This window comes from Staurois parvus, unplaced genomic scaffold, assembly GCF_062004578.1.
Source record: "Staurois parvus isolate SC_StPar_1 unplaced genomic scaffold, SC_StPar_1.0 ptg000142l, whole genome shotgun sequence".
Lineage (NCBI taxonomy): Eukaryota > Metazoa > Chordata > Amphibia > Anura > Ranidae > Staurois > Staurois parvus.
Genome location: NW_028317938.1, coordinates 3,949,920 through 3,962,284, shown reverse-complemented (window position 1 = coordinate 3,962,284; position 12,365 = coordinate 3,949,920). Strand labels below are relative to the sequence as shown.

Here is a 12,365-nt window from a genome sequence, read left to right as displayed (position 1 = left end):
TAGGGGCTCATACATACTCCTGCATTTCCTTAAAGTAAAATAAAATATAACACAGAGCAAGACCCCCTTCTGCACTGTGGAAGGGGGATGAATCTGGAAACTTATGTGCAGAGATTTCACATATAGAGAACCTGTATGAAGATATACAGTATCTCAGCTTTGGGTGGAATGACTTTTTCAAACACCAAATTTTTTCAACTATGCAAAATGGATGATGCAATTCCCTATTTATTTAAATAAAGTTGTATGTATAGTGCAGGTAAACTATTAATCCGCCTATTAGGTGTATATACGGCTTGTGGTTTCATTGTTACTGTCCATTAGGTGTCACTGTTTGTTTAGTTTTGTTAGCATCCTGTTCTTGTGTCATATGTTTTAGCTCTTTAGATGACTACATTGGGATCAGAGGTTAACATATATAATTTTTTTTAATAGAAGGTGGATTTTGTGTCCAGTGTACAATAAAGCTCATTTCAATTTATTTTCAAATACTTTAAAGTAAGAACTATGAGAATTTGTGTGAAAAAATAAATACTAAACATGTCCGAACACAGAAATTATGGCTGGAGCACATTGTCATCACTGTTAAATCAAACAGCATGGAACTGATAATTTTCCATGATGAATGCCATCAGTTTAGCTCATTTTACATCTATGGCACAGTTCCGGCTTTTTTTTTTTCTTCATTTTTGATACCATGCAGAAGAGTTAAAATTTTCTGTCTTTTTTCACTTTTATCTGTGATCCAATTGAGAATTTTTTTCCTTTACTTCCTGCCCTGTGACACCTGGATAAAGAATCAGGAAAGTGTCTCTCAGCAGGATTGGAGGTTACAGATAGCTATAAAAATATTATCAGAAATTGTTCATTCTACTAAATATGTGTTGTTGTCTGCTGATGCTGGAGATTTTCCTATCACTTCCTGTTCTAACAGGAAATCAGGGGAGATCTCGCTAAAAGAGGCATAAAGAGCAATAAAAAAGCAGATGGGGATGTTTAACCATTCCTCACACTATCCAAAATCAGAAAATATAACTGGGCATTAAAACTTTTAATAATATAGGTAATTAATTTCATACAATCTGAAATCTGGATTTCTATGGATGAGCTAAACAGTTCATTGCTAGCACATCTAACTAGTCCCCAAGTAACAGGATTCTGGTTGGTACCTCTCCACTACAGCTGTTTAGACAGCAGATCTATTTTGCATAAACATTACATGTTCCCTACCCTACCCTAGGTCAAAGCCTGTATTTTTGTAAGAATGTGATAAGATATGGGGACAAAACAGACTCACATGCACAAAATCCTTAAGCTTATGTATTTCAGTCTGGTGTGTCTTTAGTTTCCTAGAAAACAATTCTTTCATAAGGATGCCTGGTATCACAGGAAAACGCATCCAAAATGTACTGCAACTACAAACCAAGAATCATCAACAAGCAAAGAAAAGTAGGACCCTTAAAACGTATTGGCATACTGAAGAATAAAGATGAAACCTCCTCACTCCATCCCCAATGTACCAAAAAAAAAAACCCAAGACGTCCTTCAACGAACACATTGCAGCCTGGTGCAATCTAGTGATTAGTAATGCATTGCAGCCCACATATACCTCTATGATGTGAATCAGCCAATGCATGCATATAATGGGCTGGTGCTGCCATGAACTGTTGCACAGTCTGCATGGCGGTGCAACTCTATACATGCTCAGACACACTGTAGTGCTGACATGCTAATAGTACTATAGAGGTGCATTGTATATTAACAGAGCTGATCACTAAGCGCAAGGCACCATGGTGAAAACACATGTATTCTTTCTTATTCATGAGACCTCAATAATGTGAAGACAAAGGACAGTCTGCAAGAAACCTCAATTTAGAAAAGTGACCACAAATGGGGAAAAATATAAGATATAACAATGGAAAGTGATACAACTAGAGGTTAAGAGATAGAACTAAAGATACAACACTGGAATTTTAGAAATGTGCTTTAATACAATCCATAAACTGCTGTTTGAGATTACCAGATTAATTGTGATGACTTCTTCATAAGCTAATGATGATTCTCCAGCAATCATACCAGATCCTCGAAGATTCTCTACTCCAAGACCTTCTTCCTTCCCAATGATATCTGTTATTTTGTACCTGGAGGTTGAGAACAAAATCATAAATTTGTTGTATTGTGCAGACAGTAAATTACATTCCATATTGGCTTCCTAAAAGACAAACAAGCAAACCATTTAGTGACACCAACATTTTTTGAAGCAAGTCAGGAAATTGAAAGCTTTATAGCAAGTTACCTTGCCCTAATTCACACCCGAGTGTTTTGAAGCTTGAATCTCCAAAACGCTCAAAAATTCAAATACCCTGCTTTTCCCAGTTCACATTTGAGTATTCAGGTCTGTAGATGAGTAAGGTACATGTTTTAGACAGAATGGGGCATTTTTGGCCCTGACTTCAATAAAATCATATAAAAAAACCCTTGTTACCCATGTTTTTCAGGCACTCACTCAATAAAAGTCCATGGAGCCAAAGATGCACAATCCATCCTGTTTGGCACTTCACTCTTAAAAATCAGGCAAACATCCAAACAAAATGCCTCAAAATCACTTACATACACAGCACTCAAGTGTGAATGGGACTTCCACATAAAAAACTTTCTGCAGTGTTTGGAGTTAGCGACAGAATCTTCAGCTTCAGTAGCTAATAGTATTTCCCAATGCAGCTGCTGCTGATCATCGCACACTAGTGGACTGTAGCTGCCTAAATCATTTTAGCCAGGTACAGCAGCAAATAAGCAGAGAGATTTGTAGTGGTTACAAATTGCTGCTACAAAGTAGCTAGTGTGACATGGCCCTAACACTCTAAATAATTTCTGCATTATATGTCACAAATAGAAAAGTTAGCAAAATCTCAATTATTGAGCCACATTAATCTGTATGTAGAATACAGCTTTTGGGCCATAACTTAGGAGCACTTCTTCCCCAATACTTGCTCTGCTTAATTTCATTATATGTTATTTTTCAACCAGCTGAACCTCTGATGTACTTTCCTACATGTACATGTCTGCTTGCATAAAAAACAACTGTATTCAATAATCTTTCACTGAAATGTGTGCTTTGAGCATAATCAGACAAAAAGAAAGCCTAATTAAACTTGTCTCTCAAAAACTGTGTATCTTTGTTGAAGACTATTGTCTAAAAAAACAAACTTTCCATTCAGCCTGATATGTAATACAACTGGGTAAAAAAAGATATTTTTTTTTCTTTTTTAGGTCCCTGCAAGTCTAGCAGAGGCTTGAAGCCAAAATAAATGAATGAAGGAATGAAAAATGCTGAATAGTTCCATACAGACAGTCATGTCATCACACATCTAGAAGATAAAAGTTGGGCCTCCTGCCTTCAAAGGCCTAGAAGGAGCTCACTCTATTAGTCCCCCACAGCCACAGTTTGGGTACCACAGAAAAATTCAGTTAATTTGCAATATATTAAGAGAATACCTGAAAATCAAACCTAATTAGTTCAGAATGATTGGAAATGCCTCATTAAAACAATCAGCGGATAAGGTCTTGTCGTGGACCAAAGCTGCTCTTTGCAGAGTGTTTGATTTCATAACTATGTGATTAACACTCAGTTGGCCCTCAATACAATTCATATACCATACCTCCTTATTGGAGATATTATGCTACCTCCAAATTTTAATCTTTGCACCGTCCACCTAAAGCACACAAATCCCCCCCAAATCTTTTGAACACATGTGTGCAACTCCTTAACAAGAGGTACGATCTTCTCAATTTATGGCTCTTTTCTGGAAAGCAACTATCAACATCCCCCACCCTATATGTTCCAATGGAAAAAGGAGATAAGCAGCCCCCTTAAGCCACACCAATGGACCCAAATCTGGAACACAATTGTAAATGCATCATTGACATCATTATTCAATTAGGCAATTACCAACTACTACTCAGATGATATCTCGCAAACTGACCAAATTGTGCCTTATAAACTGGCTAAATTCGCTAGGGTGTTGTGGACCTTTGCTTTAGTGCAGGCATCACTAAATGGTGGACAACGGTCCACAGACAGACCAAATGACAGTCCTATACAGACTGCAGCTCCACCACTTGGCAGCCTGGATGTCCTCTGTGGCTGATTATCATAGTTACAGTTGGTTAGGTTGATTAAAGACACCACTCCATCCAGTTCAACCTTTGTGGGTGTGTGTTCATGTCAAAAACATTGCCCGTATTCCTGTATATTTTGTTCATCAACATACTTGTCCAAGAGTTTTTTAAAACTATCAATGCTACCTGCTGACACCGCCAATTGTGGAAGTGGGTTCCACATCCTTACCGTCCTGACAGTGAAAAACCCTTACGCAATTTAAGGTTACAACGCTTCTTTTCCAATTTCATTGCGTGGCCCCGTGTCTTCTTGCACTCCCCGAGACTGAATAGTTCATTCCCTATACTAGAATCACCATTAAGATACTTGTATATTGCTATCATATTCCCTCTCAAGCGCCTCTTCTCCAGGGAAAATAAGTTTTGTGTTTGTAATCATTCCTCATAACGGAGGTCCACCTGTCCCCTTATTAACTTTGTTGCCCTTCTCTGGACTCTCTTCAGTTCCCACACCTCCTTCCTGAGGATTGGTGACCAGAACTGGACAGCATACACCAGATGCGGCTGAATAAGAGTTTTGTAAAGCTGCAGGATTATAGGTTTATCTCTTGAGTAAATCCCCTTTTTAATGCACGCTAGTATTTTGTTTGCTTTGCTTGCTGCAGTTTGGCATTTCCATTGCTGAGCCTGTTATCTACTAGGACCCCCAGATCCTTTTCCATCCTGGATTCCCCTAGAGGTTCTCCTCCTAGGGAATAATTTGCATTCGTATTTTTAGTCTACAAGTGCATTACTTTACATTTTTCAGCATTAAACCTCATTTGCCATGTATTTGCCTACGCCATTATTTTAATGAGGCCTTCTTGTAAAGTTTCTAAATCTTGTTGTGAAATTATTGCCCTATTTAGCTTTGTATCATCAGCAAACACTGAGATTGAGCTCTATATCATTTATGAAAATAACAGAATTTGCCCCAGGACAGAGCCTCGTGGTACCCCACTTACCAATTCAGTCCAGTCCGAGTACTCACTATTTATCACCACCCAGTGGACGTGCCCCTGTAACCAGTTTTCTATCCATGAACAAACCCTGTGGTCCATGCCTATAGGTCTTAGTTTGTAAATTAAACGTTTATGTAGAACTGTATAAAATGCATCATGATGACATTGCTCTGCCTTGCTGCCATGTCCCATTTGCAATGTCATCCCTCATGTTTACTAGCAAATCATTTTTGATATACAGGCAAGCCTGTCCTCCTCTTCTACCCTCCCTGTCCCTCTGATACAAGGAATACCCTTGGAGAGATGCTGACCAATCATGTGCGCTATCAAACCAAGTTTCTGATATTACCACAAAGTCAAAATCTTCCTCCTGTATCAGCAGCTACATTTCCTCCATTTTGTTAGCTAAACTTCTAGCATTTGTGTACATGCCTCTTAGTTTTGTACCGGCGCATATTATTTCCTTTTATGTTCTCCGTTTTTTTTTTTGGCTGTGATTAGGCTTTATCAACCCACTCACCCTGGGTTTAGGTATTATGGCTATTGCACCCTCTGTTACTCGCTTGGTGATGGCTATTGCTTCTTCTGATTCCTCCGCCCCTTCCACCTAGTAAAAAAAGCCCCTCCAACCTTTTGGCCATGCTCTCCCCTCCCCCCACCACCAAAGCATTCATCTTTATAGAAGGAACGGTATGTCCAGCCAGAGAGCAGAAGCTATTCAACTTTTCAAGTTAACAAGCTGGTGATTGGTCGCTAGGTGTTCAGAGCAAATAATCACATACCTGTTAACATGAAAAGCATGTCCCACATGTCTCGCCCCCTTTCCAGGCATGCCGTGCCTTCTGTCTTCTACCTGCTGTATAACGTAGGATTGAAAAGGAGGGTTGTGAATGGTGGGGGGGAGGGCAGTAAGGGAGTGGGTATTAATCGAATGGAGACTGGGCTGCAAACAAGGAAGGGGGGCTGTGAAGGGGACCAGTATACATAAAAGTGGGGCTGTAAAGGGTACTGGGGTGCAAGGATGGGGGGCTGTGAAGTGGACTGGGATGCAAGGAAGGGTGGCTGTGAAGTGGACTGGGATGCAAAGAAAGGGGGCTGTAAAAGGGACTGGGGTGCAAAAAAAAGGGGGGGGGGACTGTGAAGGGGTCTGTGGTTCAAGGAAGGGGAGGCTGTGAAGGGGACTGAGATGTAGGTAAGGGGATGGGCTGTAAAAGGGACTAGGGTGCAAAATAGAAAGGCTTTGAGGGGACTGGGATACAAGGAAGGGGGTTTGTGAAGGGGACTGGTGTGCAAGCAGGGGGGGCTGTGAAAGGGACTGAGATGCAAGTAAGTGGGGGGGGGCTGTAAAAGGGGACTGGGGTGCAAGGAAATGGGGCTGTGACAGGGACTGGGATTCAAGTAATGGGGCTGTGATGTAAAGGGGTAACAAAGGACACTGATGTGCAGGGGAGGAGGACTGTGATGTGAGGTGGGGGCAGAGGGCAGTAATGTAAAGGGTGGGGGGGTTGTGATGTGAAGGGGAGATGCAGGACATTTAAATAAAGGAGGCGCTGTGATGTAAAATGGGGAGATTTTAATGTGGGGGGGGGGCTGAAATGTAAAGCAGGCACTATAATGTAAAGAAGGGTCTGTATTGTAAAGGGGGGTGCTGTGATGTAAAGAGGGGTTCAGCAATTTTAAAGGGGGCGCTGTGGTATAAAGGGAGCACTGGGATGTGAATAGGGCTGTGATGTAAAGGGGAAACTGTAATGTAAGGAGCTGGGGATATGAAGGACCCGAGCCATAGCACAAACATAAGAGTGTAGTCACTGGTATATACTGTCCTGTTCTAGCAACATCCCTAGTAACACAGATGAAGTCCTCAATCTCCAAGCAACTTGTTGCAGTAGTGAAAAATTCAGGCTTCTGATCTTTATTTTCCTGACAGCCAGCCAAACCCTGGCTAAAGGCTGGTTGTCTGGAACCCCAATGATCATGCAAGTTAACCAAAAAAATACATGGTATCAGATCAATGAAAAGCCGGTAGCCATTCTTCACAATAAAGTGAATAAATTCAAAGAGATGTAGACTCCATGGATCTCACATTATTTAGACATTATTGATTTGGAGCTGCCAAAAATGTCACCAATATATAAAGCTAACACTCTGGTGATGCAAATGTGTATATATAGGGGTTAAATCCAAGCCTCCTGTACACCATGATATAAAGGTATTCACATTATTTAGTCATGTAATTTTGGAAGAACTATTATTTTAATTTGCAAAACATAGACAGTCCATTGTCTTTGCACATGGTAAAACATTTTTGACAATATGCAAAATTCTTACTACTGTTTGTAATAAGGTAAAATAGGGAATTACAGACCTCATAATATCTGGCCAGCAGCTCTAAATGGGGCCACAGGCATAATGGCATGCCAAAGTGTAGTAAATAGCAAAAGCAAGTATACAAAATATAAAAATAGTTAACGGCATATCCAACTATGGACACATATTTACCTTGATTCTCCTTCATCCTCCACATGTTCACAGTGCACAGAATTCAAAGCACTCACTTTTTTGTAATCTTGAGGTGTTAAATATAGATATTTATACCCCTAAAAGAAAAAAAATGATTTTAGCAAATAATACAATCATGTGGCCCACAGTGGTAGATTCCTCGTGTAAAACTTGGGTGTAATTAGTGATATTGATAAAAGTGAGCTGCCTCAAAGAGAACAAGCCATGCAAAATTATAACCAAGGGCTACCAGAGATGAAAGCTGGGGGCATAGGGCAATGAGTACCTACCTATTCAAATTCTCCCTCTTTAGCTACTCATTCTATGCTATTATAAAAGCCACTCCAAACAAAATAATGCTGCTGCAGAACTGTCTGAACATTAGTGCGTGCAGCAAGGTGCAGGTATTAGGACCAGTACCTCCACTGTTATAAAGAGATTGCCCACCGCAAAGCACTACCATGACATTCTGGCAGACCAATGCATTTGATGTGATCAAGTGAACTGTTCCCTTGGTATCACGTTATCACAAAGTATGCCTGCATTGGAGGATGGTTATTGTTGCTCTAGCACCAGTTATTTTGATTGACTCAAGCTCCATTCACACTTGTGCAACTTGTCATGTGAATTTGGACATCAAAGTTGCATGACAAGTCGCAGCCCATACTTTTCAATAGCACCCGTTCAAATCAGTGTGAGCCAGGCAAGACCACTAATGAACGTGTGGGAGATTTGAATAGATAAGCACCAAAAACAATGGGTTGAATTATTAAAACTGGGGAGTGCAAAATCGAATACAACTATGCAAGGCAGCCAATCAGTTTTTAACTTCAGCTTGTTCAATTAAGCTTTAACAAAAAAAAAAAAACCCTGGAAGCTGATTGGTTTCTATGCAGAGCTGCAGCAGATTTTGCACTCTCTAGTTTTCGTAAATCAACCTCAATGTGTACCTAGCTAGCTCTTGCATGTATTATCTCTTATAAAGCCATAAGACTTGCACTCACTGGCCACTTTATTAGGTACACCTGTTCAATTGCTTAGTAACACAAATTGCTAATCAGCCAATCACATGGCAGCAACTCAATGCATTTAGGCATGTAGACATGCTGCTGAAATTCAAACTGAGCATCAGAATAGGGAAGAAATGAGATTTTGGTGACTTGGAACCTGGCATGGTTGTTGGTGCCAGACAGACTGGTCTTAGTATTTAAAAAACTGCTGATCTACTGGGATTTTCAAGCACAGCCATCTCTAGGGTTTACAAAGAAAGGTTTGAAAAAGAGAAAATATCCAGTGAGCGGCATTTGTGTGGATGAAATTGCCTTGTTGAATCAGAAGAGAATGGGCAGACCGGTTGCTGCGACATTCAGTTGGTAGGGTCAGAATTTGGCATAAATATCATGAAAGCATGGATTCATTCTGCCTTGCATCAACAGTTCAGGGTGGTGGTGTAATGGTGTGTGGGATATTTTCTTGGCATTAGCACAGTGAACCTAATAAAGTGGCCGGTGAGTGTATAAGAAAGGGTTATGTGACAAAACAACACAATGCAATTCAGCTATAACTAAATCAGCTGTAAATAATCATTTGTTTTTTCTGAAGCTACCTGACAGTAAAAAGGTCTGCTCCAATTTTCTTGAATACTTATATCTGTCTACATGAATACATGATTTCATTCCCATGTAAAAAGGCAATGAATGAATAATTTTTTAGCTATAATGCTCAGCATGAAATGGACAGTTGAATACTATGTCTACAGTAATCAGAAAAAAGAGCTGGCTTTTGAAGTTACGTTTTCAGGTTAAGAATGGAAATACAGTTTTGATAACAGTTGACCTTTCAGGCACACTTTGACCATCTGAAGAGGTCTTTCTGGCTAATTTCCTTGAAAATAAATGATCATTGCAGGAATAGAAGGGAGAAGGGGGTTGGGGTAGGAGGTAAGAAAGACACCCACAGCCTATTTTCTAATCTGTCCAACTGGTCATTTTCCCAACAGCAGTTGGCTGTAGGATGCCTGCTGTTAATACAGATAGGAAATGTTTTCCCAAGCTTGCTGAAAACGTATCCGCTGAGATATAATTTTGTAATAACTATGGCAAGCTGAGATTCCAGTTACAAAGGTTAATATGTGCCTATTCTTCATTCAAGTCCAAGTTCTAGAACAGCTAATCTAACTAAATGTTAATAACTATCTCTCATAAACTTACTTTATAGGGATCATCAGGATCTTCCCATGCAACATGGAACATATGACGTATTTCTTCTGCTAAACCAATCCTTGCACCACTGTTTGCAGCAACATATATACGTGGAATGCCTTGTGACCTAGAAAGTTCTGATGCCCTTAAGTACAGCAAATCTTCTTGAGGTCCAAATGATCCAATTCTGTATGTGATGTCATTTCCTATTACAATTATGTCTCTGCCGTCTGGATATTCTGGAGTTTTAAGGGTCATTTTCCAAGCTACCATTCCAATCTGTTGATAAAGCAACATGTATTGTAAGCAAATATATAACACATAAGACTCAATTCACAAAGCAGTATATCTACCACTTTAAGAAATGCGGTAAAATGCCTCTTAGCATCTTTCAAAATGTTTTTGATATTCACTATAAAATGCTGCTACAATACCGCATGAGCTATTTTATGATGTGATGCAATATTTTACTAAAGAAAGCTAGCTGTATTTTATAGCCGGTGGTCCCTGGCATCCTTTTCAACCAGTGAATAACTAGCTGGTAAAGAGCCAGCAGATGCCGGCATCTGCAACAACAATTTTTTTGGTTATTAATAGTGGTACACCGAAATTAAAATTCTGGTGCCGAAAACAAAAGTTCAACATGCACTTGGCCGAAAACCAAAACCGAAATGCGCAGTTTTTAAAAATGAATATATATTTTTTGGAAAAAAATACTTTGATTAAAAAACCCAATATATACCTAAATTTGTTTATAAAATATGAAAGAGGAAGTTACAGTGAGTAAATAGATACCCAACATATCATGCTTTAAAATTGCGCACGCTCGTGGAATGGCGTGAAACTGCGGTACTTAAAAATCTCCATGCGTGATGGGTTTAAAAATTTCTACAGGCTAGCAGTGTAAAGTTACAGAGGAGAATTATTGCTCTTGCTCTGACGTTCGTGGCAATACCTCACGTGTGTGAACACTATTTACATATGTGGGCATGGCCTACATATGCGTTCACCACTACGTGCGAGCACGGGGGGACGGGGGCACTTTTTTTTTTAAATGTATTAAATTTTTTTTGCACTGTCCCTTTAAAAAAAATTGAATCTCTTTTATTCTTATCACAAGAAATGCATGCATCCCTTGTGATAGAAATAATTAGTGACAAGTCCTCTTTATAGCGAGATATGGGGTCATTAAGACCCCATATCTCTCCTCTGCAATGTAAAGCATAAAAAAGCACTGATCTAGTGCTGTAGAAAAAAAAAAAAAATGGCCGGAACTGGAAGTGACATTGCTCCGGTCTTCCAAGGGCATAGAGATGAGTGGAGGCAATCTCTTCTTCACTCATCTCTATGCCCAGTGCCGGGATTGTTTGATAGTTTACCCCGAGCTACACTCGGGAATACCACCAGGGAGGTTAAGGAGCGGGCAACCGCTCCTTAACCAACCCAACTTTTCCCTCTCTCTTTTTTCAGATCCCTTCTTTCATGACAAGCATTACAACCAATGTCACATCATGTTTACCTGTATCTTTTTTTAAGCCCCCAAAAATTATTTAACGTGTGTAGTTATGTTTCTTATTTTTATCTTGGTAAATATAAAATATTGCATGTGCATATTATGTAGTTTTATGTTGTATAAATATGGAGCTCTTGGCTACTTTTCATGTTTTCCAGTCTCTCCTTTGTTCACAGAGCTCAAGATGATATTTATATATACTATAGAGTTAGCCAGAGCAGTGACTTATCGCTCCCTCCCTCTCTCTTGTTTTTAGTTGGCATCATCAACGTTTCACTCACAGAAAATTAGTCTAAAGGCAAACGTAGCCCTGTTGTACTCTTAATAAAAACCTATAATGAAAAATAACATATCTTATTGGATAGCTCAATTTTAAGTTTTAACGAGAGATCCTGTCTGAAAAAAGAAAATACTGTTGCACTGTCTCTTTAGGTAATCCACAGTGCTCTGGAAATCATTGCTATGTGATTTGTGAGTCAAAAGATTAACTTTTATTTTTGACATCATACCTCCACAATCTTCTCCTGCACATAGTGGGGTTGATTTACTAAAAGTAAATAGGCTGTACACTACAAGTGCACTCCAAGTGCACTACAAGCACGCTGAAAATGCAGTTGCACTAAATATGAAGGGGAACATACAAGGAAAATAAAAAAACAGCATGTTTGCTTGCACATGATTAGATGAAAAAAATTTGCAGAGCTTCACCTCATTTCAGAGATTTCTCTCAGATCTAAAGTAACTGCACTTGCAGGTGCACTTGTGGTGCACAGTATATTTAACTTTTACCTTTAGTAAATCAACCCCAATGCCCCAATCCCCCCTCCCTTGTTGTCATATCAACAACTCACTCTTACACACATTGCCCTGCCATGCCTCCAGGCTATCTACCGCATATCCAGCCATTTTTCATACTCTCCATATCCCACTTGTAAAAGTGTCACTGGGAGAATATAGGTAGAAATGGTCAGGAAAAGGACACAGAGTTTGTACATGTGCTGAGTGCAGGACTATGGAACATAAAATGTGAGC

General features: G+C 39.6%; 1 protein-coding gene across 1 annotated transcript in view; it reads right to left on the bottom strand.

Annotated features, from left to right (window-relative positions):
• Positions 1 to 12,365, bottom strand: part of ACACA (acetyl-CoA carboxylase alpha) — a 535,652-nt gene that overhangs the window by 226,339 nt on the left and 296,948 nt on the right. The window contains exons 41-43 of the mRNA XM_089673600.1: positions 9,830 to 10,099; positions 7,620 to 7,717; positions 2,021 to 2,141 (exon numbers count right to left, since the gene is read on the bottom strand). Of these exons, the coding sequence (XP_089529726.1) occupies positions 2,021 to 2,141; positions 7,620 to 7,717; positions 9,830 to 10,099 (489 nt within the window). The remainder of the gene's footprint in view (positions 1 to 2,020; positions 2,142 to 7,619; positions 7,718 to 9,829; positions 10,100 to 12,365) is intronic.